This window comes from Cnephaeus nilssonii, assembly GCF_951640355.1.
Source record: "Cnephaeus nilssonii genome assembly, chromosome: 10".
Classification (NCBI taxonomy): Eukaryota; Metazoa; Chordata; class Mammalia; order Chiroptera; family Vespertilionidae; genus Cnephaeus; species Cnephaeus nilssonii.
Window position 1 is genome coordinate 3,354,273 of NC_137081.1, and position 27,342 is coordinate 3,381,614.

The 27,342-nt window shown below is 46.9% G+C and overlaps 1 protein-coding gene across 1 annotated transcript in view; it reads right to left on the minus strand.

Annotated features, from left to right (window-relative positions):
• STAT4 (signal transducer and activator of transcription 4) overlaps positions 1–27,342 on the minus strand; it is an 81,450-nt gene that overhangs the window by 22,763 nt on the left and 31,345 nt on the right. Inside the window, exons 4-10 of the mRNA XM_079781814.1 lie at positions 14,196–14,294; positions 13,023–13,115; positions 11,875–11,953; positions 8,193–8,278; positions 7,525–7,676; positions 2,764–2,922; positions 1,956–2,048 (exon numbers count right to left, since the gene is read on the minus strand). Coding sequence (XP_079637940.1) covers positions 1,956–2,048; positions 2,764–2,922; positions 7,525–7,676; positions 8,193–8,278; positions 11,875–11,953; positions 13,023–13,115; positions 14,196–14,294 — 761 coding nt within the window. The remainder of the gene's footprint in view (positions 1–1,955; positions 2,049–2,763; positions 2,923–7,524; positions 7,677–8,192; positions 8,279–11,874; positions 11,954–13,022; positions 13,116–14,195; positions 14,295–27,342) is intronic.

Here is a 27,342-nt window from a genome sequence, read left to right on the forward strand (position 1 = left end):
TCAGGGACCTCTTCCACTCAGAGCTCTGTGTCAGCAGTCCCTACTCACCTCCCTTTTTGTTCCAAAGGATATCATAGACTTAACATATCATTTATGGGGGTGTCTCAAGGAAAAGTAGGATGTTCACTATCCCTCGAATTTTACTTCCCTTTAGTGTTATTGTCTTCTGGGTTACATACAGATGAGAGGATGAAGAATAAACAATTTTTGAAAATTATAAAATTTTTAAAAGGAACTTGGCCTTGGCTTTAGTTCTTAAGTCTTTGCCGGGAACCAATTCCAGCATGTCATAATTATAAGAGTTGCATCAAAAGGTTGATGAAACTTAGACTCAACAAGGGCTGAGTCACATAATGTGGAACGGCTAAATGGCACTTCCCCCAAACCTGATTGCTTGCTGCCAGACAGCTCAGGGAATTTTAACCCTTTGCACTCGCTTGCTTTTTTCTCGATTCCTTTATTCTAATGCTAACCCTGTCGAGTCACACTTGACATCCGAGTGCAAAAGGTTAATCTACATGTTATTGCCTCCTGTTGGCCAAACACCTGAACAGCTGTAGGCTATTCCCCAATGTGACAATGCTTCTGTAAACCCTACCCTTTGAAACCCTACCCTCTGAAGGGTATTATCTCCACCTTGCCTTAGGACAAATTGTGTTAATAAAAAGCACTGGGTCCTGAGTCAAGGGGTAGTCTTTAGCTCCTTTAGCTGAAGCTCCTCTGACCCCCAATGCCTTTCAAAACTATCTTTTGTCCTTGGAGTCCTTCTTAATCATCTACGCACAGCCTTTCTCCAGATTGCTGAACCCCTTCTTAGTGCTGGGACAAGAACCCCGGCAAGTCTTGGTGCAAAATTCACACAAGGAAATGATCAAGAATTGTGTGCAAAATTCACACAAGGAGGGCTCTTGAAATGCAAATTGAAGACAAATGCCTTCCCTGTAAAAATTCAGAGATGATGAATGTTAGCTAAACTTACTATGATGATCATTTTGCAATTTCTGAATGTCAAGTCATTATGCCGCACACCTTAAACTTATACAGCACTGTACACTAATTATATCTCATTAGAACGGAAAAGAATAAAATAAAAATGGAGTTCCAACAGTGATATGCGATCAGGGACCCTATTATGGCATCCTATTTTCACCTTGGCAGCATTTCCTCTTGTATTAGTCTAGAATTTCAGCTTTCTGGAGGTGAATGGTGACTAGTGATTTAAAACTGTGGGGCCCTGGAGATTGAAGCATGATGCAAAACCTTTGAATGTTGAAAGACAAACTCATGATTTTAAGTGCCACGAGGGACAATGCTACCTTTTGGTTGCTCCTGCTAATGGAAAGGATAAAATGCATCGATAAAGCAACAATGACACACAAGTCATATCCATCAGTAAGTATATACCGGAAAATGTGGTGCTGAGTGTTTTCTGACAAAACCTAATAGGCTGGTTACTGGGTAGCACAGGGGGAGACCGTGCCATGCATTTCCTGAATAGGACATTCGAAGCTCTCCCTAATCTGTCCCCAGTCTGTCCTCTCCACCCTCTCTTCCTGCTCACAGGCTTAGGAAACAGACCTCGGAACCCATACTTCCTCAGGTGTCCTCCCTGCGAGCCTGCCCACATCATTCCCGCAATGCCTTCTCCGGTCTCTGCGGTCTTCGCTCACGGCAAGCTCTCCAGCCGCTCATTCCCTGTGCTCGATGTTGTGGTTTCAGGCTGCCGTGCGAATACCCCCTCATCGTCACACTTTCTACAAGAGGGCCCTCACCGTCACATTCCCGTGGGTGCTGACCACAGCTCAGTGCTGGGCGAGCAGAAGGCGCTCCGTGAAGAACAGGTGGAGGAAGGCACGGGGGCGGGGGGGCGGGGGGGGGAAGACATTGGCCTTAACCACACGGTGACTGTGGCTCCATGAACGTAGGGGCTGATAGAACGAACGCACTCTGCCTACCTTAGCTTGACCGTGAACTGAATGAGCGTTTTGAGCACCATCGGCCTCTGGGGGTGGGTTGGCATGCATGGCTGCCGTTCAACCACAAAGGAGCTAGAGTCAAAGGAAATGAAGAGTGTCACCTGAAAACACTGAGCATATCGACAGGCTACAAACCGCAGAGGAACAGGATGCTGTCCTCCTCTAAGGTCCACGCTTCCCACGCTGAGAAGACATTCAAACCCCCAGCAAAGCTCAGCTCTCCAAAGACGTCTCACAAATCATTACCTGGAGAGGGAACTGGCCTAAAGACCCTCCCTACGTAACAACAGCAATTCATTCTTAATCGTTAGGATTGAGTCAGGGATAAAAGCCCTGTCTATTTTTATCCTACTAAACGTAACCTAGGAAGCTAATTTCATGCCATTTTTGAAGTAGATAGTAGGATTTCTGGTACATACTAGTATTTGTTTTTTTTCCCCCGATGAGCTTATAAACAAAAACATGTTCTCCAGCCTTCATTTCTTAGATAGGCACTTAAGAAATCCTCGAAATCCTCTTTTTCTAAATGTTGACAAATGAACTTCAGGTGGCTGATGTGCTTGGTTCATGGAAAATGGACTCAGTTGTGGGGGGTGGGGTGGGGGAGAGGACTGATGAGTAGTGAAGACCAGAAATGTTTCCGGAACTCTCTGGAGCTTTATTCAGCTCACCCCAAGGCTCACTGCCTAGCTCCCTACCACCCCTTCCCCTTAACGCCCAAACCCCAGAGGGTGTCCCTCCACCGCACAGGACGGAAGCCGCCGGAGGCACGGACGATCAGGCTTACCTCTTAAACAGGCTGTAGATCAGGAAGGTGACCCTTTCGAGCAGGTGGGGCCCCTGCACGGGGATGGGGTCCCCTTCGTAAGTCACCTTGGAGGACTGCTCCTCCAGCTTCTCCAGCTGCCGTTTGAGCTGGAACAGACTCTCCGCCAGCAGCGTGAAGCTGTGGACGCAAAGGACAATCACAGGGCGTCCCCACGCCATCGGCCGTTGTTTTCTATCTCCCGTTTTAACTACTAACTGCACTTAGCAAATAGGCAAATACCGAACTAAACCAACCACAGCGTTCCCCGGAAGGTCAGTGACAGCGGCTTACATTCTTTTTTTTGGTCTTAATCCGTGTTTCCCTCTAAGGTGCATGAGACAGTGTTACATATTTGCAACGTTTTCTAATGTAGACCTTCAGTGACGGACACGAAATGCCTGGCAATGACCCTCTGCTCAACACAGATCGGTCTGTGGAACATGTATGTTAAGAATCTGACACTCACTAAGCAGCAAAGGAAGGCATCCCGAGAGCTTTAAAAATACACGATGTGAAGCATGTTATGTGTAAGTGTCCTGAAGAAGAAACAATAGAAAAGGAGCATATATGTTGGTTGTAAGACCTAGGATTAGCTGGGACTGATGGATGGAGATCCCGGAGAGAGGTGTCTGTGTTCTCCAGCTCCGACGTGCAGGGGGGAGCGTGGGTCGGACCCTAAGGAGGGAGACTGGGGTGATGGAACGGGAAGGGGACTCCCACTGCCTACCCAGGAGGCTGCCTTCGACAGACTGGGCACGTCTGCCCCTCAGCCCTGACCGTTCCTTAGCCCTGGCCTGTCCCTTAGCCCTGACCCGTCCCTTAGCCCTGACCCGTCCCTTAGCCCTGACCCCTCCCTTAGCCCTGACCCCTCCCTTAGCCCTGACCTGTCCCTTAGCCCTGACCCGTCCCTTAGCCCTGACCCGTCCCTCAGCCCTGACCGTTCCTTAGCCCTGACCTGTCCCTTAGCCCTGACCTGTCCCTTAGCCCTGACCTGTCCCTTAGCCCTGACCCCTCCCTTAGCCCTGACCCGTCCCTCAGCCCTGACGTGTCCCTTAGCCCTGACCCGTCCCTCAGCCCTGACCTGTCCCTTAGCCCTGACCCCTCCCTTAGCCCTGACCCGTCCCTTAGCCCTGACCCCTCCCTTAGCCCTGACCCGTCCCTCAGCCCTGACCCATCCCTTAGCCCTGACCTGTCCCTTAGCCCTGACCCCTCCCTTAGCCCTGACCCGTCCCTCAGCCCTGACGTGTCCCTTAGCCCTGACCCCTCCCTTAGCCCTGACCCGTCCCTCAGCCCTGACCCATCCCTTAGCCCTGACCTGTCCCTTAGCCCTGACCCCTCCCTTAGCCCTGACCCGTCCCTTAGCCCTGACCCCTCCCTTAGGCCTGACCCGTCCCTTAGCCCTGACCCGCCCCTTAGCCCTGACCCGTCCCTTAGCCCTGACCCGTCCCTTAGCCCTGACCCGTCCCTCAGCCCTGACCTGTCCCTTAGCCCTGACCCCTCCCTTAGCCCTGACCCGTCCCTTAGCCCTGACCCCTCCCTTAGCCCTGACCCGTCCCTTAGCCCTGACCCGCCCCTTAGCCCTGACCCGTCCCTTAGCCCTGACCCACCCCTCAGCCCTGACCCGTCCCTTAGCCCTGACCCGTCCCTTAGCCCTGACCCCTCCCTTAGCCCTGACCCGTCCCTCAGCCCTGATGTGTCCCTTAGCCCTGACCTGTCCCTTAGCCCTGACCCCTCCCTTAGCCCTGACCTGTCCCTTAGCCCTGACCCCTCCCTTAGCCCTGACCCGTCCCTTAGCCCTGACCCCTCCCTTAGCCCTGACCTGTCCCTTAGCCCTGACCCGTCCCTTAGCCCTGACCTGTCCCTTAGCCCTGACCCATCCCTTAGCCCTGACCTGTCCCTTAGCCCTGACCCGTCCCTTAGCCCTGACCCGTCCCTTAGCCCTGACCTGTCCCTTAACCCTGACCCGTCCCTTAGCCCTGACCCGTCCCTTAGCCCTGACCCGTCCCTTAGCCCTGACCCGCCCCTTAGCCCTGACCTGTCCCTTAGCCCTGACCCGCCCCTTAGCCCTGACCTGTCCCTTAGCCCTGACCTGTCCCTTAGCCCTGACCTGTCCCTTAGCCCTGACCCGTCCCTTAGCCCTGACCTGTCCCTTAGCCCTGACCTGTCCCTTAGCCCTGACCTGTCCCTTAGCCCTGACCCGCCCCTTAGCCCTGACCCGTCCCTTAGCCCTGACGTGTCCCTTAGCCCTGACCCGCCCCTTAGCCCTGACCCGTCCCTTAGCCCTGACGTGTCCCTTAGCCCTGACCCGTCCCTTAGCCCTGACCCGCCCCTTAGCCCTGACCCCTGCCTTAGCCCTGACCCCTCCCTTAGCCCTGACCTGTCCCTTAGCCCTGACCCCTCCCTTAGCCCTGACCCGTCCCTTAGCCCTGGCCTGTCCCTTAGCCCTGACCCGTCCCTTAGCCCTGACCCGTCCCTTAGCCCTGACCCTCCCTTAGCCCTGACCCACCCCTTAGCCCTGACCCGTCCCTTAGCCCTGACCCCTCCCTTAGCCCTGACCCACCCCTTAGCCCTGACCTGTCCCTTAGCCCTGACCCGTCCCTTAGCCCTGACCCACCCCTTAGCCCTGACCTGTCCCTTAGCCCTGACCCGTCCCTTAGCCCTGACCCGTCCCTTAGCCCTGACCCACTCCTTAGCCCTGACCTGTCCCTTAGCCCTGACCCGTCCCTTAGCCCTGACCCGTCCCTCAGCCCTGACCGTTCCTTAGCCCTGACCTGTCCCTTAGCCCTGACCTGTCCCTTAGCCCTGACCCCTCCCTTAGCCCTGACCCGTCCCTCAGCCCTGACGTGTCCCTTAGCCCTGACCCGTCCCTCAGCCCTGACCTGTCCCTTAGCCCTGACCCCTCCCTTAGCCCTGACCCGTCCCTTAGCCCTGACCCCTCCCTTAGCCCTGACCCGTCCCTCAGCCCTGACCCATCCCTTAGCCCTGACCTGTCCCTTAGCCCTGACCCCTCCCTTAGCCCTGACCCGTCCCTCAGCCCTGACGTGTCCCTTAGCCCTGACCCCTCCCTTAGCCCTGACCCGTCCCTCAGCCCTGACCCATCCCTTAGCCCTGACCCGTCCCTTAGCCCTGACCCGCCCCTTAGCCCTGACCTGTCCCTTAGCCCTGACCGCAGCTCTTCCCACATAACGTCCACGCCCCATGCGGTGCGGGAAGAACTGTCCCCCCCCCCCCCCCCCCCCCGCCACCACCCGGATGTGGAAGGAGCACCGTTTCCTTGCTGCCTTCGCTGTTCACCCTGTTTTCCTAACAGCCCAGCACAGGGGGAGAGAGAACGGAAGTCTCCGCCCAGGGCAGCCAGGCGTTCCTGGAAGAGCCCAGTCCATCGCTTTTCCTGGGAAACGTGCCGGCAGGGTGTTCCGCTGCCTCCGGCTCTCACCGCACTGAGCCGCGCCCCCTGAACCAGTGCTAGGTCCTGGCGAACACCTGCCTTCCCTTTAGGACATCGCCTAGGTGTTCCTTCAGCCGCTGCTTTACTGTCGCAGGGGAGAAGGGGAGCCGCTCTCCCTTCTAGCACAGGGCGCTGCCTCTGGTGCAGAGCGCAGCCGCCGTCCTAGAGCTGGGAGGCTTCTCTGGGAGCACAAAGTGAACTGTTCTGGAAAACAGACCGACGCTGAGCTCTGACGTCTTAGGGTACACCTTTAAAACAGGGATCCCTTTCCAAGCGCTTGAAGCCAGTGCTTCTGATGCCCTTAAAGCAGGGGTCCTCAAACTTTTTAAACAGGGGGCCGGTTCACTGTCCCTCAGACCGTTGGAGGGCCGGACTACAGTTTAAAAAAAACTAGGAACAAATTCCTATGCACACTGCACATATCTTATTTTGAAGTAAAAAAACAAAACGGCAAAAACACCCGCATGTGGCCCGCGGGCCGCAGTTTGAGGACGCCTGCCTTAAAGAAACCACATCGATTGCTGGTTTCAAAAATTCATGAGTCTTTTTTGTTTGTTTGTTTGTTTATCCTCACCCGAGGATACTTTTCTTTTTTTAAATATATTTTTATTAATTTCAGAGAGGAAGGAAGAGGGAGAGGGAGAGGGACAGAAAATCAGTGATGAGAGAGAATCATTGATTGACTCCCTCCTGCATGCCCCACACTAGGGATGGAGCCTGCAACCTGGGCGTGAGCCCTGATGGGGAATCGAACTGTGACCTCCTGGTTCATAGGTCAGCACTCAACCACCGAGCCACGTGGGCCGGGCCCGAGGATATTTTTCTATTGATTTTTAGAGAGAGGGGAAAAGACAGAAATATCGATGTGAGAGAAACATCGATTTGGTTGCCTCCTGCATGTGCCTCAATCAGGGCCCGGCCGGGGAGGAGCCTGCACCTCAGGTACATGCCCTTGACCGGACTTGAACCCGGGACCCTTTGTCCGCAGGTGGATGCGCTATCCACTGAACCAATCTGGCTAGGGCTTTTCAGCTTGGCATATAAGAAAATTAAGCAATTGTTAAGCATTTTATAAATTTCTGTGATGCTTTCTTTTTCTCCACAAAGGAATAAAGTGAAGAAGATGCGTATAATGATGTCTGCTGGTTTTTATCTGTAGAGCATCCCCGGCCAGTCCGCCATCCCCCCCGGGTGAGCTGGCACTCCGGCCTGCACGGCGTTCTCCGGCTGAGCGCCGCCGCGCTTGGGTACACCCTGTGGTTTTCTCTAGAAACGGAAGCCAGCGGTCTCACCAGTTCTGAAGCTGGTCCAGCCCGCTGTGGAGGGGCCCCCCGATGCAGGCCACCTGCTGCCGCCGCTTCCAGCCCTGCAGCTCCTCCGCCAGCATGCTGCTCGCCAGCAGGTCCGTTTCGCTGACGATCTGGGTCAGCTTGCTGAGCGCGTCCTAGCAACAGAGAGGCCTGCTGAGGAGATGCTCACGAGACACAACCTAAGGCACTCGTAACTCAGCCCAGAGACCAATGCGCCTGACCTCTCCCGCCTCCTATTGGCCATCACCCTGCCTTTGCCAACCATGAAGGTATTACCGCCAGATAAAGTCCTGAGAGCAGAGCCCAGCCCAGGGAACAGGCTCTTAATGTCTCAGAATACGCGGAGACTGTCAGAGAATGTGTGAGTCCTGTGACAATCCTATCTAATAAAAGCCTAATATGCAAATCGTCCCCTCGACCGGGAGTTCGACCGCTCGCTATGATGTGCGCTGACCGCCGGGGGGTGGCGCGGAACGTGGCGGGCGTTGGTGACGGGGCGCTGGCCGTGGGCGGCAGTGGAGGTGCTGCCGGCCCCATGGGCCCCGGTGAGAGCAGGGCTGCAGCGGGACGGTGGAGCGGGGACCGGGCAGCGCCAGGCCAAGGAAAAGGAGAAGAAGAGCCCACAGGCCACGCTCCAGCTCGTCACTGACCTTCCTCTTGAAGTCGAGGCTGTTGAGCATTTCTTGCAGAGTCAACACCTCCTGACTCACCAGGGCACTGTTCTTGTCACCCTGATCTGCGAAGGAAAAGAGAGCGACTTAGCGTCTCTCCGAGACCGAGGTCTCGGCCCTGAAAGCCAAATCGGCGGCCATCTGCCCTCCTCAGAGGCAGGAGCCCAAGGGGGCCATTGGGGAGATGAGCGTGGAGGTAAGTCTGCTCCCTTTGCCGGGAAGGATCCCATCCCGGCACGGAGAGGGGAGCTCTATGTCGCAGACCTTGAGAGAAGACCATGCTCCTTTAGGGGATGGGCCGAGAGGAGATACACAAGTCTGTATCGTGGGTTCCTTATCAGATCCCGCCACGTCGATGATAACCCCGGTTGGCTGGCATCAGCAGGAGGGAAGGGGGCCTTCCCGGTGCCCACGGTTAAATCGTATTCGACTCCTCCTGGTGCCCGACCTGGTACCCAGGAGTTACGAGAAACTGCCTGGTGGAGTTCGTGTTTTGTCTCCTTGGTCTCATGAACTAATAACAAAGACTAAGTCCTTAACGCCCCCTCCCCCTTTTATTTTTACAAAATAGGCTAGCCTCACAGTAAAACTAGAAGCGGGAAAGAGTTGCAGATTTTCAAAGCATCGCTAACTGAAGAAAAACCAAAAGGATGTGTCCTCCTCAATGGAAGATGTGCAAGGAAAGTTGTATTATTTAATTTAAACATTAAATTTTATTGGTATAGAGCCATGGTCGGCAAACTGCGGCTCGCGAGCCACATGCGGCTCTTTGGCCCCTTGAATGTGGCTCTTCCACAAAATACCACGGCCTGGGCGAGTCTAATTTGAAGAAGTGGCGTTAGAAGAACTTTAAGTTTAAAAAATTTGGCTCTCAAAAGAAATGTCAATCGTTGTGCTGTTGATATTTGGCTCTGTTGACTAATGAGTTTGCTGACCACTGGTATAGAGCAAGCGATGGTTTCTACCAACCACTCACATCTATGGAAAGTGAACGCCGGGGACGCTGATCTGACTCATGTATTTGAAAAAGAGGCACCAGGACAGCAGTGTGTCAAATTCCCTATAAAACAGCACTGATATCCCAAAAGGCATCTCTGGTTGCTTTATTTATTTTAAAAAATATTTTTATTGATTTCAGAGAGAAAGGGAGAGGGAGAGAGAGAGATAGAAACATCAATGATGAGAGAATCATTGATCGGCTGCCTCCTGCACGCCCCACACTGGGGATTGAGGCTGCAACCCGGGCATGTGCCCTGACCGGGAATTGAACCGTGACCTCCTGGTTCATAGGTTGACACTCAACCACTAAGCCACTCCGGCCTGGCCCTGGTTGCTTTAATTCACAAATTCACTAACTCTTAAACCCCATGGGTAGCAAAATCTTGGTTATATAGCATTTTATCAACACAAAACTTTATTAGCTAACATTTTCCCATCTTCACAACCAAGGATAGAACTTATTTTCCATGTAGCTTTCATTTCATTGCATTTAGAGCCAACAAAACAAATACTTCATTTAAATGATAAGATGATTGTTTGTATTCTTCATAATTCTCATGGAGCACTGAAAGATATTAAATTAACTCTAATTGCAATATATTAAGTTCAAAGTAATTTTATCATTTAAAGTATTCTGTTATATTCTAACTAGAGGACTAGTGCATGAAATTCGTGCACGGGTAGGGTCCCTAGGCCTGGCCGGCAATCAGGGACGATTGGGACCTTCCTTCATTCCACACCGCGCACGTCATAGCGAGCGATCGAACTCCCCGTCTCCCACTTGAACTCCTGAGGGGGCACTTTGCATATTAGCCTCATATATATACATACACATACACACACACACACACACACACACACACACACACACACATATATATATATATATTCTCAGAATTGATAGTTCACATATAAAATTTAGGATGAGGCTGCTTTCAATGAACTGTAAGGCTTGATGAAGTTTTCAGCCCTTAAATTGCTTTAGGATTGCGTACCCCTTTGATAATCTGATAAAACCCATGTTTGTGTCATTTCTTCTGAAGGAAAACATTGACATACAAACAATCATAAACATTTTAAATAGCACTTCATGGGAGTCAAGACATCCTGAAGATGCCAGAAGAACATATCACTCCTTACCTATGCCAGGAAAAACTAGTTTCCTAATATCCTCTCTTTTATTGTTTAAAACATATATTTTTACTAGAGGCCCAGTGCATGATTTAATCATGCACCTGGTGCACCAGCGGGCTGGCTGTCCGCCGGTGCCCCAGGCCTTCCGAAAGCCTCCGGCAGCCATGGCACAGACGCTGAGCTCGCGGCGCCACTGGCGCCGCGAGCTCAGCGTCCTGCTGGCCCAATCAGCTACCCCGGCCACCCTGAGTCCCGCCCCCTGCGCCTCCTGCTGGCCCAATCGTGGGCGTAGCGGAGTGATGGTAATTTACATATTACCATTTTATTATGTAGGATTGATTTCAAGGAGGAAGGGAGAGCCGGATAGAAACCTCGATGAGAGAGAGACTGATCAGCTGCCTCCTGCACACCCCCTACTGGGGATTGGGCCGGCAACCCGGGCATATGCCCTGATTGGGTATCAAACCATGACCTCCTGGTTCATAGGTCGATTCTCAATCACTGAGCAACACTAGCTGGGCTAACAATGATTCTTTAAAGGAGAGATTTAGATCCAATTTGCTTTTAAATTATTTTTAAATAATTTTAGAATTTAAAAGATAATAGAGTTCCCATATATCCTTCATCCACTTCCTCTAATGTCTTACAATGACCAAAGTCAATAAATTAACACTGATACAATCCCATGGACTAATCTAGACCTAATTTGAATTTCTCTAATTGTCCCACTAAATACAACACACATTAATGATCCGTTATTGTAAATCTGAAACCTAGCAAATAGTCTCTTTCCTTCCATTTCTTAAAAAACATCTAACTTCAATGTTTAACGACAAAGCGATAGTCAAATAAATATCAGTATCCTTACCGTTTGATATTTATATAACTATTAAAATTATGTTGTGAAGATTTTTTATAATATGGGGAAAAACTTCAAACTTCAAACTGAAACATACAAAACTATGTACAAGATTACCTCAGTATTTTGCAAATAAATAGATATGTGTGTATTTGAACATACAGGACAATGGCTTGAAGGAAGTATACTACCATTTTGACTGTTTATCTGTAGACAGTGGGAATGTGTGTGATTTTTATTTTTTTATTGTTTTTGCCTATTTTCCAAATTTCCTACAGTGAGTCACATTTCTACTTTATAACTTTAAAAATTTATATTTAAAAAAACTGACCTAGGATGACATGACTAATTTTCTAATCATATCAGGCAACTATTATCACTCTTTTTAATTGTGATAATGATGTTTTGCTTCTATAGGAGAAGGTACTTAGTTTTTGGAGCTGCATGCCAGCGTAGAAGTGCCTTCTCACCAGCTTTATCATTGACTTAGAATTGGTTAGTAGGAAAAAGGACGAAATGAAAGAAACACTCCACTGCCGAACCCTCCTTTACAAAAACACCGTTCACCTAGGGAAGGAGACCTGTTTATCAATTCTGTGAAGAAAGGGGAAGCCCCGGTCATGTGACTTTTACATTCCTGTGTACAATTAAGGATGAAACAAAACTCACCCATCATCTGAATCGTTTTATACCTGTAGTCAAATTCATCTTGCAGGTCTTCTAAATATTTGGTGTCTTGTTCTGTTATCTTTTTACAAAAAGAAAACAACAAACACATACCCGCTCAGTTGTTATAATTAAGCATGTCAATGAAACATCACCAGACTTGTATGCATGCATATGACTTGTATGCATGCATATAAGCCTAACCAGTGGTCACGGACAACAGCGGGGTAGGGGCATGCGTGGGGAGGGGTTTGGGATGGGAATGGGGGGATGAGGACAAATATGTGACACCTTAATCAATAAAGAAATTAAAATGGTAAAAAAAAAAAAACCAAAAGAAACATCGCCAGTATTTCAAAATATACCGTTTTGTTCTTCTGGTTTCTGGTAATATCGTAGACCAAACGTATAGAACCTACCTCTACAAAGAGCCCTTTCCCAGGAAAGCTGAGTAACGCTGGAAGAACCAGGCGGAATTTGCCCATCCATGGTCTCTGCCCAATTGGAAACTGCCCTCCTGTGTCTCAGTGAGTGACAAATGGTGCCACCGATCTCCTTTTCCACCCGAGAACGTGCACACTTCCCGTGTTAGTGCCATACAATCCTGTTCTAGGCACCAATGGTCATTTCGCTGGAAGTCTCCTTCCTGACCCGCTGCAGTTCATGACAATTCAGTGTACATTTCCCCCCTCTCTGCGTCTTAGACAAAAACACCTTTGTTTCCTCCCCGTCTCCTGTTTCTCTCTGAGATTTTTACTTTTCTCTTCTCTGAACCTGCGGCTGCTTTTCTGCTCAGACACAGCAGGTATTCAGTGTCCAGACCGGGCCCTTCAGGTGCGAGCTCCTGCAGCCACAGACCCGCTGCGGGGCGATCCCGCCCGGGGAGGAGGCAGCCGTCTGAGAGGTGAGCTGGCCCAGGTGCCCGAGGCCACAGGGCTCCGGGGTGGAGGTGGCGGGCAGACACAGACGCCAGTGACTGAAGTGGAAAAGCTTTCCCCGGAGAAATCTTTTCTAACGTGAACACAGCGTGTGAGAGACTCTGATCGCCCTGGCGCCCGCCTGGTTCCCGCCTGCACGCACCTGGACCGCAGGAGCCCGCAGCGGCCCGGTGCGGGGCCACGGCCAGCCGTGCTGGCGGCCACCTCACTCACCTGCACGCTGTTCTTAATGGCGGCCACTTTGTGCTCCATGCTCCTCTGTCTTTCCGACACGGAAGAGCTTTGTAAGGCTTTCTCCAGTGGTCCCTGGAAAAGGAATGTCTGACATGTCAATGGTGTTGACAAAACAAGGTTTATGATGAATGTGGTATGTGTAGTATACTTTGAGGTTTGGATCAATATGGTATGAAATACTCTGTAACCGTTAAAAATCATGCTGTAGAAAAATGTTTAATGACATATAAGTAGTGTCATATTGGTAAAAATACAGAAGATTATGAAACACCATATATTTATGATCTCTATTGCTTATATATGTATGTATATTTAGAAATATATGGATATATGTACAGACATGTATACTCAAGTACCTGTGATTGGAAGAACACCCCCCTAATGTTATATATGTTTTCCATGAATAGTAAAGTTATAGGTTATTTTATAGTTAACATTTTTTCTTAATTTGCTATAATAGACCTATGTTACTTGTGAAATTCTCTAAAATGAATACATGTAATTTAAAAAGTAGTATAGTGAAACTACATTAAGTTAGACTTAAATTTAGAATTAGACTTAAATTCAGATGAATCTGACAGCATGAGAATTATTTTTATACTGGAACAAAGGGAGTTCACGAAAGAATATGTCAAAATGTTAGCTTTGTTAAACAGAAAGGCTGACTAACTTCTCCAAGCGCTGGCCACTCTAATAATCTGATATTAAATGTGTTTGCCTCCTGCACATGCCCAACCAGGGCCAGAGATTGAGTCTGCAACCGAGGTACATGCCTTTGACCAGAATCTAACCCGGGACCCTTCAGTCTGAGGGCCGACGCTCTATCCACTGAGCAAAACCAGCTAGGGCGGTAGTTAACTATATTCTTGAACCAATGTTGTAACACCATGGGCCAGAGCGTGACCAGTAGAGAAAGAAAATAATGTATAGATAAGATTCTACAAACAAATGCTGGAGAAACTTGGTGATGATCTCAATCAGAAGCAGAGAAAAGGATCTCACGCGAAGAGGATCCTCGGTCTTGATGACAAGCGACCGGAAGGATGGTGGCATCACTAGCACAGAGAAGAAGCTCGTTCGCAAGCAAAGATTGTCGGTTCAGGAAGATTGAGCCCCAGGAGATAACAGGATCACAGGTTCAGGAAATCTTACCTGAACGGGCATGTTGGCAGCAGCCAATATTCTCCTCTCTTCCCTTAAACAATTTGAAATAACCACAGCTACATGCATTGGATTTCCATGAAATTTTCCCTGGAAAAAAGGGAGCAGAAGCAACAGAAAAGCTTAAACATGTGCATCTTAAAGAAACATTGCTGTTTGCAAATTAAAAAAAAAAATGACATCCCAATAAATATGGGGATCACTTGGGATTTGTTCCAACTATTACGAAACCACAGAAACTTATGTTGTGAACGTAGACTTCTTTGAGGCATATTGTCCCGTCTTCAAAACTCATGTTACTTTAGGCTTAGGGCAGATTTTAGGCGGAAGAGTTCGTCATCATGAACCACAGCTACTCACTGGTTAACTATGTGCTTCATGGTCTGCTTAACGCATGTCTTCTGGTCGCTGTTTGTGCTGTTCGCGTTGGCCAGCTGGGTGTGTTGTGTAAGTTAAAACGCTCTAACCCTCCAGGGGAGCATGTATTACCACGGATGCCCTAGCGTCCACCACTCGCCTTACCTGCCAGGCCCCTGCGGTGCCTGTGTTTTCTTGGTTTACAAGTCTAATTTGATCAACACCATCATTTCGGCCACAGCATTAAACTTCGTCATCATTAGACTCTTTCCAAGGTAGGATGAACGCAAGGCCCAATAAATGTAGACAAATGCATTTACTCTGCCCCCTTCTCTGAAGGAGGTGCCAATTACCCGTGAAATGGCCAAAAGATCAATAATAGAAAAAATAAAATAACTATCTACAAAGTGGGAAATTAGCAATTAATCAAAAGTAGGTTATACAGATGAGTAGACCAAGGGTCTTTCTAAGAAAGAAAGGAGGTTATTGGCTGTAAACATTTTTATGGCCGTGATTATGTTAGATGATGAATGTCAATTAGCTCTTCTATTTGTAAAACTATCCTATACAATAAAACCCTAATATGCAAATCAACCAAACAGTGGAACTACCGGTTGCTATGACGCACATTGACCACCAGGGGGCAGAGGCTCAACGCAGGAGCTGCCCCCTGGTGGTCAGTGCGCTCCCACCGGGGGAGCACCGCTCAGCCAGAACCCGGGCTCATGGCTGGCGAGCAGCGGTTGTGGCAGGAGCCTCTCCCACCTCTGAGGCAGCGCTAAGGAGCAGCGAGCCTGGCTTCTGGCTGGTGAGCGCAGCGGCTAAGGACCCCTCGGGGATGCCCGAATGCCAGGTTAGGCCTGCTCCCCGCAAAAGGAAGGAAATGAGTTGACAGAAACTCATAAGGTAAATAAATGAAAACAATTCCACTTATACACAGGGGTACCACCTTTCTGATTTCTGCATGCTGACACTTCAGATTCCTTCCAGTGAGAATGTTGTTAGTGTTCCTGCTGTTCATTTTCACACTTACTGTTTCCATCTACCTTCCAAGAATCACCGTTTCGTCCTTGTTTTTCTCACTGCTACAGGAGTTCTTTCTTGTTGATACTCTTTCAACATTTCTCAGCTCCATGGGGCACACTTTTTCATTTTTCTTTCCTGCTTACCCTTCTGTTACCTTCCCTTTCAGAATCAGTTTCTCCCCAGGTCTTGTAAGGTTAAATTACTCATTTTCCTCCTTTTCTAAGAGCAAAGAATCACAGGCTATTTTTTTCACTTCCCTTTGCACTTCTCCTTAGTCCCTCACTTAATGCATAAGACAAAAACATCTTATGGAAAATTGATCACTACAGAGTCAAAACCAAATTAGCACTTTTTATTTTTGAAAGTTTCAAAGATGTCACCTTTCAGTAGTTACCATGTGTATGCATCTCAAAAAAAGAGCAACAACACAACTGAAATCAGAAACAGAAACCCTGCACGTGTGGCTGGTAGGAGGAGGGAGGGAGAGACGCTGCCTGTGTGTGTCGTGGTTCTGTGTCCACACCTCTGCCCTGTGGCCTGTCTGGTCCCTGTCTCACAGTGCCAAGAAACAGAAGTTTTAAATTGGAATGAAGTCAGATTCTTCCCTTTGTGGCTAGTGCTTTATACGATTGAAGATATATTTCCCTAACTTGTAGTCATGGAGGATTTTTCCCCCAATTTATCTTTTTAAGTCTTTATATACTATTTTAAAAAATATTTTTTATTTATTTGAGAGAGAGAGATAAAGAGAGAGAGAGAGGGAGAGGGGGAGAGAGAGAGAGAGAGAGAGAGAGAGAGAGAGAGAGAGAGAGGGAGGGAGAGAGGAAGGGAGAGGAAGATAGGGAGAGAAACATTGATGTGAGAGAGAAACATCAATTAGTTGCCTCCCGCATGCACCCCGACCAGGGATCCCGCAACCTGGTTATGTGCTCTGACCAGGAATGGAACGGGTGACCCTTCAGTGGGTGGGTGGGACGACATTCAACCAGCTGAGCAACACCGGCCAGGGCTAAGTCTTCATACTTTTGCCCTTGATTTTAATTCCCATGGAGCTGGTTAATGATGACAGGTCCCTTTCCCTTTTTTCTGTGTGGATACTCAGTGCCGGTGATATCTATTGACCATTCTGTGCTTTCCCCCCTGCTCTGCTGGGCCAACCCTGTCACATCGCAATGTCTGTGTACGGCTGGGTTTGCTGCTCACACCCGTTCCACCTTATGGTTCTGTCTACCAGCAAACTGTCTTAATTACTGGAGCTTTGGAGTGGGTTTGATGGCAAGTAGAATAGGTTTTGTTTGCATTCCCATACAGATTTTAGAATCAGCTTGTCAAGCTACCCAAACACACAACCACATTGAGGATTTGAACGGCAGTAAATCCTCAGATGCATTTGGGAGACTTGGCATCCTTATCATTGTGTTCTAGTTCATTTATTTGGGTTTTCTTTCATGTCTCTCTATGAAGCACTAGAATTTTCCACCGCGATCTTACACGTTTTTGACAGGTTTCTTTCTATGTAGTTGGTAGTTTTGATAACGAAGTAAATGGTATCTTTCTTTCCTAATTGTTTTTTAAAAATGTATCTTTATTGTTGAAAGTATTACAGATCTCCCCTTTTCTTACCCGCTGACCCCCTCCACCCCATCCCCTGCCCCCACCCCACCCCCAGGCCTTCACCATACTGTTGTTTGTGTCCATGGGTTATGCATATATATATATACATGGAAGTTCTTTGGTTTTGAATTTGGCAACTCTGCTAAACTCTTATTGATTCTAATAATGTGTCTGTAATCTCTCTCTTTTTTTTTTGTAATATCTCTTATCCTAAACATTTATCTGTAGATTCCTTTGGATGTGATTTGCATATACAAATCATAATAAGTATAAGACTGTATAAATACTGATACATTTTTCTTCCTTTTTAATAATCTAGTTTCCATCAGGATTTCACCTTCATCCTAAAGTCTTATTTAGAAATATGTTGGTTAATTTCCAAACATAGCGATTTTCTATTTATCCCTTTTCTGAAACTGATTTTTCTGTAGATTTAAAAATTCTGGTCAGAATTGATGTTCTGGATTACTCTAATTATTTTTGTGGCCCAGCATACGGCCCTGTTGTGAACAGATGCCCCCTGTGAGCTTGTGGAGAATGGGAATTCTGCAGGTGTTGGGTCGAACGTCTTACGCAGGGTCATTAACCCAAGTTTGTTAATTCTGTTGTTCAAATTTCTACATCTTTGCTGATTTTTTGCCTGATTCATTGAGTCAGTTATTGAAAGAGGCACGCTGAAATGTATTTTGTGAATTTTCTCTGTGTGGTTCTGTCAAAAACATTCAGACATGTTATATACTATTAATGAGTCAAACCTTTGCTACAAACTGACCTGTATCTCTTATAATGCCTTTTGCCTGAAGCAAGATCAACTACGACATTATTCTTTGTATCACTTAGACTTTTATTTGAAATAATACTTTTATTTCAACATATAGATATTTAAAATCACATATCAGTATTGTGCATATAAAAGGGTAAATATACATGTAACTTCACATATTTAGAATTAAACTTTTCTTTTTAAAAATATATATATATTTATTGATTTCAGAGAGGAAGGGAGAGGGAGAGAGAGAGAAGCATCAATGAGGAGAGAGAATCATTGATCAGATGCCTCCTGCTCGTCCCCCACTGGGGGATCGAACCATGACCTCAACCACTGAGCCACCCAGGCTGGGCAATGTTCTATTTTTTTAATGGCATCAGGCTGCAAGTTAAGTGCAGTCTGTTCAAAATCAGCAGGGAGTTTCTGATAAGTGGATATTGTACCTCTTAGTGATAATCCTGTACAAGACATGAGTTGTTCCCTCCAGCCTTCTATTGTTTTAAGATTTCGTTCATCTATTGTGAGAAATTTGGCAATTTCTCTTGCCACTGTTGCTCTGTGTACGACAGGCAATCCTTTCGCATGAGCCTCAGTAATGAAGGATAACATCACTTCTTCTATTGGAGGGCCTCTTTCTTGCTTCTTACATCCTATCAAGCACTTTATTGTTGCCTTCCAAGAAAATATGGCACTTAGGGTTACCCGTCTGGTGGCAAATAATTTGCCGAATGTCACCTTTATACCCCGCTGGTTTGTTTCCATTCCATTCTGCACACGTGATAACTAATCGCTTCCGCCCTGAATCACAGTGTTCTACTGACGACGCTTTAGACAGCAATTAAACCCCACATGTGCTGCAGCAATAGTGCACATAATTCAACCGAGGGGACGACAGGAACAGCTATGGCTCAATTTCACATCACAGGCAATGACAACGACATTGTGATTGCCACTGGATAACAGCAGCTCAGAGATGCTATTGGTTATGAGATGCGATTTGATTTCAGAGGGTTAAAATGTGTGTGGGGGTGAGGTACTTGGATCAATGAACACGCTGTTTTCATCTTCCCGCTGCTTTATGCTAAATTCCTTGGCTTTCCCCCGAGTCCTTCTTCTAATTTAAATTCCCCTTTCATCTAACTCCTAAATTTGACTTGTCACTAAAGAGCGACTAGCTCATTAGCTTCCCCTCTGCCCCCAAACGACCCTAGGGTCCCAGTCAGAGGGGAAGGACAGGAGAAGACTTGCTTAAAGTAACCTCCGCTGCTCAGGGGCACAGACTCCGAGTTTTCACAACTAGACAGCCACTCCTTTGCGTTCTTTCCCCAAGGATCCCCTTTAAAATGCAAACACACGCTCTGGCTGGTGTGGCTCAGGGGATAGAGCGTCAGCCTGCAGACTGAAGGGTCCTGGGTTCGATTCCAGGCAAGGGCACATGCCAGGTTGTGGACTCGATCCCCAGTAGGGGGCGTGCAGGAGGCAGCCGATCCACGATTCTCTCTCACCATGGATGTTTCTATCTCTCTCTCCCTCTCCCTTCCTCTCTGAAATCAATAAAAAAAAATATTTTTTAAAAATGCAAACACACGAGGGAGACTTGACACCACATTTAATTAGCCTCCTGGGCGCCGGGAAGGGGTGGCCACAGGCTGTGCTCCGGCTGCAGTGGCCTGGCACCTGCCAGAGGAGAGCGATGGGCCAGGACCGGGGAGTGGGGACGTTTCAGGAGAGTCTTGAAAGACAGCAACCGAGGCGGGGCGGGGGTGAGGGGGATGGATTCTGAAGAAACATGTACCCCACAGCTGAGCTTGGGCTCCTCCACAAGCTAACCCTGGGACAAGGACTCTAGTGCGAGAAGTAACCAGTGTCCCACCTGAAGCAAGATAGTCACCGCAGGGAAACTCGCGGGCAGGGGCGCGAGAGGCCCAGGGAGGCCCTGGGAACGCTGTACTTTCCAGTCGGTTCTTCTGAAAGCCTAAGGCTGCTCTGAAAAGGCAGCCTGTTTCTGAAGGTGTCTTAGGAAAGTCACAATTCGGACATATCCTTGTGCTCCTCCTTTCGCCAGGAATGAACAAATTCAAATGAACAGAGATGCCTACCTCTCTTGCTCAGTTCGCATTTTTTGGGTAAGCCTCACCTGAGGCTATTTTTTCCATTGATTTTCAGGGAGAGTGGAAGAGAGAGGGAAACATCCATGTGAGAGAAACACATTGATTGGTTGCCTCCTGCACCAGGGCCCGGGCTGGGGAGGAGCCTGCAACCAAGGTACGTGCCCTTGTCCAGAATCGAACCCGGGACTCTTTGGTCCGCAGGCCGACGCTCTATCCACTGAGCCAAACCAGCTAGGGCACCACGAAGATTTTCTTGATGAAAGAGAAGTGAGGTACCCATTCTTGGTGGAGAAAAAGGATTCATGCCCCATGTATGTTACTAATACTACATGGATCTCAAAACAAGCTAGCTAAAAATTAACTACAGGTATGTACAGTTTATGTTAACTTATTTTTAAAAGAAAATACTTCTTAAAGGTACCAAGTACAGTGTCTACAAATTCTGAGTCTATTTCCGGACATGTTCTATGTCTGGGAGGTTTAACTCACCTGAGACCATTGCTCTGTGAATTACTTGCCATGTAAAATCAAGGGAATTGGGCTTTGATGGTGACTGTGTGACCTTAGGCAAGTCACTTCGTAACCTTCGTCACTTCAATTGCCCTCTGAGTTGGTTGTCAGGCACCATAGGGTCGTTGTGGGGCAGGCCAGACAACTGAGAAAGAGCTTCGGAACTTATAAAGCCTTTGTATAAGTATAAGCTGCAAGCATGTCAAACTCACAGCCTGTGGGCCGCATGCCTCGTCTAGTTGGCCCATGTTAGCCTCTGAGTTTGACATGCTTGGATAAGGAGTTTTCTATGTTTCCTGATGGGGGCGTTAGGAGAACTTAAAGCTCATAAATGGTAAATCAATAAAAACAGAAGATAAAAATCTTACTCTTTGTTTCACAGAAGTGACCAAAACGAATTATAAAGCCAATGAAGGTTGAGTTGTGTTCCAGGAAATATATTTACACGAATATAAAAGAAACTCCAGGAAAAAAACACACAAGACGATGTCTTTGGGGTTTTCAAAGCATTAATCAATGGGGACTTTCCTGGCATTTCTTTAGGACTAACTCTCACAGGCACACACATACATTAAAAGCTGCTTTGAATAAAAAATTAACCCACACAAGCTGGCAATTAGAAATAATAATACAGTGCGCTCACCCACCAGAGCATAATTCCTATAGTCTCTGGGAAAAAATAATCAATACCATACTTTGGATGCATAGAAAAAGGCCTGGGAGGGGATATGTCAAAATATCATGACTGATCACCCTTGGGGGAAAGGGATGGGTGGGATGGATATTTACACTTTTACCTCAATTCTTTGGTATTGTTAGACTTTTAAAAACAATTAAGCATGTGTTACTTTTATGATTAAAACTAAACAAGATGAGAAATTACACATGTATCAGATCTTTCTCTGATTCACACAGAGTTGTCTTAAAAGATGTTGGCGTTGAAAGATTGTCTTCCAGGTGAAGAGAGAAAAAAAGAGTTGGAGCCTAGTGAAGTCACATAATAACTACAGTGAAGTCACATGATAGTGAAGTCACATGATAACTACAGTGAAGTCACATGATACCGAAGTCACATGATAACTACAATGCAATGCTCAGGGGGCAGTCACGGCCTTGGCATGACGAGAGAAATGAACTGCTTAATTAACCATGTCAGGAAGGGAACAAACTAGATGCTTGCCAATTCCACTTTTCCTCTATATGCTGGGACATAACCTGCATTGACTGAACTCCTCTGGTGTGCAGGGTGCGTCATGAGCTTTGTGTTAAAACTGGCAACAGCCTGCAAGGTCCACATGAGGAAGCCCGGGGGCGGTGTCATTGGTGAAAGGTCACAGGATGGAAGTTAAGGAGGAACTCTTCAAGCCCGGGGGGCTCTCACTCCACCAACTAGGACTTTTCCAAATCACAACTGTCTTTTAAGAAATGCCTTCTTTCCCTGTTTCAGCAGACCCCTTGAGCCACAGCTGCGTTTCGTTTTATTTCCCCTGGGAATGGTAAACCTGCTCATGGACTAAGTGTTCTCTGTGGAACCTCAAGAAAGCTGCAGCAGTTACACCAACAAAAATATTACATGTGTAATGACAAAATTATTAAATCACTTCCTTTGAGACTACTTAGGTTGTTGTTGTTGTTTTTTAATCCTCACCTGAGGATATTTTCCCATTGATTTTTAGAGAGAGTGGAAGAGAAAGGAAAAGTCGGAGAAAAATATTAATGTGAGAGAAACACATCGATTGGTTGCCTCCTGCACGTGCCCTGACCAGGGCCCAGGCCAGGGAGGAGCCTGCAACCGAAGTACCTGTTCTTGACTAGAATCAAACCTGGGACCCTTCAGTCTGCAGGCCGACGCTCTATGAGCCACACTGGCCAGGGCAAGAGACTACTGAGGCTTTCATACCCTGGCAGGTATATCTGCTGTTGGTAGAGGCCCCCTGCCAGGGACCCTGGGTATCCCCGCGTGACCTTGATGGACCTGCCAAGAGTGCAAGGCCTGACCGTTCTTCAGGGCTGCGTTTGCAGAAAGCAGCCGTAAGTGATGAGGCCACGCCTCCCCGCAGCTGAAGAGCAGGCTTGCTTCGCCCAGCTCTAAAAGCAGTGAATCCCTCAAGTTCAGTCTCCTGGCACACAACCCACTGAGTGTGCATGCGACCGTGAGAGACCCCTGTGTCACCGTTAGGACGTGGGAGAAGTGGGGAACCCATGTGAATGAGCCTGAAGTTCTGAGCCCCACCTTCGCTGTGGATAGTCAAGTCCTTGCCTCCGATCAGGAAGCCTCACGTCTTTTCTGGCACCCATCACACAACACCAAGTTCACGTGGTCGCTGGGAAGGAGAGTCAAATCCCAGGCCCTGCATACTTCTTGACACCTGCTTCCGTGTAAAACGTCTCACACGGCGCTTCCATGATTTCTTTCTATGTCTCATTCCCTGCCTAGACTGTATCTTCCCTAAGCAGAGATTGGTCACCTGATGGGAACCTCACTAATGCTTGCTAGATGATCATGTGAGAGGATCAATTACAATAATCCTCTCCTAACTGAGAGAACAATAGAAAAAGCATATTATTCGGTCTCTGTGGTGGGAAAGATGTCTATCATGAAATCCTTCGGGGGGTTTTATTAGTCACTTGTCCCTCATAGCCAGGGAGAAAGGAGACAGTCTTGAGATTAGCGGAAGAGGGCAGCAAGGTATGAAATACCCCTGGAGATGGAACTTTGCTTCTCGAAGGCCCTGGCTGACCAACATCATTGGCAGTGAGGCTGCCTTGGGGCGACTTGGACGGTGAGGATGTCTCCCCAGCGGTGAGGACACTCTGAGTCTCCTGGTCTCTGTAGACTCTGATACCTCTTTTCCTAATGGGGAAGGGATCTGTGCCCTTGGCTTATGTCTGGTAGGACCCTTTAGTCACCCTTACTCTCGCGATAACAAGGATACATCCTCATAACTGAAGAGTTTAGACAAGAACATAAAAAGTAAATATTGGTAAAGAGAGTATACACACATCTCTCTTATTGATGATATAATTATATATCTAGAAAAAATAAGAGATCCTAATAAAATAATTCTGGACTAGATTATCAAGATAACATGCTTTTTTCTACACTGGCAAAGGCCATCTAGCACTTGAAATGGGGAAAATGTTGCATTCCAAAAAATAAGAAAAATGATTTTTTAAACTTAGCAATACATTTAACAAGAAAAAGCACAAGTCTTACAGGATTTGAACTAGGGTCCTATTGAAGACTTTAAACAAAGCCTAGAGGGCAAAAATTTTAAAAACAACATAGAATAAGCATAATATAGAATTCTAGGGTGTGAGACTTAGTATCATAAAAAATATTAATTGTCCCAAAATGAATACATGTAGGTGAAATTGAAGTCAGACTCTCCTATGTTGCTTGTGGAGGGTTTGGGCTGAAGGAAAGCGTCAATAAAGTTCATATGGAAGAAATGTTAGGAAAGTGACCAAGGCTAATGGGTTTTTCAGTGCTTGATGTCAGAAAACTTCCTGTGTTTTGTTTTGCTTTACTTAGTCTTCACAACTGTTTGAGGTAATAGTAGCATTGATTTCACCAGGAACTGATGCAGAGAGATGTTAAGTAACTTGAAGCCCGGATTCAATTTCGCTCCAGAGTGTGGTTATCGACCAGTTAACCACAGTCATTGTCTGTAAGTTGGGGGAGGAGGACTTACCATACAAGATACTGAAATGTACTATAAAGTGTAGTATGTTTATAAAGCATAAATATAGTACAAAACACACATTATGATCAATAGCATTCACATATACCCAGATTAGCAGATTATAACAGAGAGGGGTGGAAAATTAACATATAGGAAAATTAACATATGAAAAGGTAGTGTTTCAGCTCAGTGGTAATGATGATTTAAAAAATCTCGCTGTTATAAATATCTATCAATCCTTAAGAAAAAGCTGGATTTCTATACAAATAATTCTATGTAAATTAAAGACTTAAAACTTTTTAAAGGTTACAATAAATTCATGAAAACATGCGTATAATGGGAGACTTTAAACCAAAGCAGGACTCCCATAAACTATACAAAAAAAAAAAAGATGAATTTTCACTACATTTAATTATTTTTGTGGGGAAAAAGATGTCATAAAGCCAAATGACATATCACAGATTGAGGAAAATATCAGTAATGCATACGAAAGAGTATTTACTAGGAAAGACATGTTTAAAGTGATATTTTAATGTATAAAGAACGATTTGAAATTGATGAGAAGGCCCAATAAAAGAAAGTGGATGGAAAGTTGACAAAAGGGCACATCCAAATACCAATACACGAGAGAAAGATGCCCAGACTCACAAGCAGTCAGAGAAAAGCAAATTTAAAGTAAAAAAAAGAGAGAGAGAGTGACATTAGTTCCCAACAGTCAGGTGGGCAAACATGGAAAAGAATGAGAACGCCTGCTGCTAATGGGGACCTGGGGAGGCGGGTCCATGTGCACACCGCTGCTGACAACGGGAGTTTCACAGCCCATCTGGACAACGATCTGACAACGTCTATTAACATTTAAAATACTTATACCTCTGACCAGTAAGTCCATTTCTAGGCTCTGTCCTATAAAAGTAGGAGCACTAGCCCATAAGAATGCACGTACAAAGCTGTCTGTCACAATGCTGTTTATGGGCAGTGGTCCAATAAATTGTGACATATCCGCTCCATGGGCCATTTGCTACCATTCAAATAAAGAGACTTGTGTGATGTAACATTTGAAAAGCAGAGAAATGAGTCATAAAACTTCATTTTTTAAATGACAAAATTCTGGCTTCCCCATTTATAAAATTCCAAAAACACACATGGAGATAAATCACCCATTTTCCCATTTTATTTAACTAATCAGATATAGGAATGGAAGAGTGCACATTGGTTGTTAACACTGAGGTCACTGGGGGTGATATCATGGGGGGTGATGGCACAGAGGGAGGTAGAGAAAAGGGAAGGGGGAAGTGAGTTTGGAATAAAAAAGTAGCACGTGTAATGTCTAATTTATGGTAAATTACATGAGTGTCTATGGGGTAAAAGTGTGAAAAGATGGTGACCAAGATGTTCATGGCGGTGATCTTATTTTGGTGGAATTTCAGGGGGTTTTTAGTTTCTTCTTAGACTTTGCATTATCGTTTGAATTTTTACAAAGATATGTATTATGAAGGAATCGGAAAAAAACCAGAAAGCTATTTTCACCATAACACAAGTGCCATCAGTGAAGACTTTATATTAATTTACATATTGTGCAGAGATTGGAAAGTTACAGCCGCGGAAGCAAGAAGTGGAAACATCATTCCAACGTGAAGAAGTAAAAGTGGTCTCTGAAGACCGCTGACATTTACGAGGCAGCCCTCAAAGCGGCCCTGCACACTTTCCACGGAACGGAAGCCTGCAATCTAGCTGAACTGCAGCGAAGTAGCAATACCATCGCGCCACCGCGGGAGATGGAAACGGAAGGATGGCTGAGGGCTCATCAACCATGGAAGGTGGTGCCCTACTGACCCATTTTCTCAGCTGGGGCCTTGAGGCAGGACCCAGAGCCAGTCCTAAAGCTGAATCCCAAGGCTGGTTTGCAGACACGCAGAGGGATGCTTGCAAGTGGCCTTCAGGCTGGCCTGCCGTGCAGGCCTCACTCACATGTCTATATTCTAGTGACTTCTCTCATGGCCCCTCTAGACAGCACACTGACCAGGAAGAATTCCTCCCTCAGGCGCCAGAGCCTTCAAGTTGACAGTTCTGGCTCCCATGACTAGTTCTCCTTCCAGCTCCCTCAAAATGTGCTTATCTCCTTCCCTCTGTGCCTACTTCATGTACAACTAATTAATCAGATGTAGTCGCCTCTAACTCCCATCAGCTTAGACCAGTGGTTCTCAACCTTTCTAACGCCGCGACCCTTTAATACAGTTCCTCATGTGGTGGTGACCCCCAACCATAAAATTATTCTCGTTGCTACTTCATAACTGTAATTTTGCTACTGTTATGAATCGTAATGTAAATATCTGTGTTTTCCGATGGCCTTAGGCTCTATAGCAGCGGTTCTCAACCCCGTCACGACCCACAGGTTGAGAACCGCTAGCAGGGTCGCCTAAGACCATCGGAAAACACAGATATTTACATTATGATTCATAACAGTAGCAAAATTACAGTTATGAAGTAGCAACGAGAATAATTTTATGGTTGGGGGTCACCACAACGTGAGGAACTGTATTAAAGGGTCGCGGCATTAGGAAGGTTGAGAACCACTGGCCTAGACGAACAGGCCCTACCGAACTGCATGAGTTTATATATTTTATTACCTCAGGGCCTTGATCACTTGACATGCTGAACCAGCTGCAGTTGTTTAATTTTTTTTTATTTTAATCCTCACCCGAGGATATTTTTCCACTGATTTTTAGAGAGAGTGGGAGAGAGAGGGAAAGACAGAGAGAAATAATCAATGTGAGAGAAAAACATCGATTGGTTACCTCCTGCACGGGGAGGGGAGGCGCCTGCAACCGTAGTACGTGCCCTTGACCGGAATCGAACCCGGGACCCTCAGTCTGCAGGCCGATGCTCTACCCACTGAGCTACACCGGGCAGGTGAGCCAGCTGCATTTAAACAAGGCCTTTGTGGAGACTTGGTTTATCCCCCAACATGCACTGGGAAGTCGTCAGGGTGTGAGGTCAGAAATCCAGGTTCTACCCCAGCCCCCGTCACTAACTATGACATTAAAAATAAAAAGCCTCGATTTCCT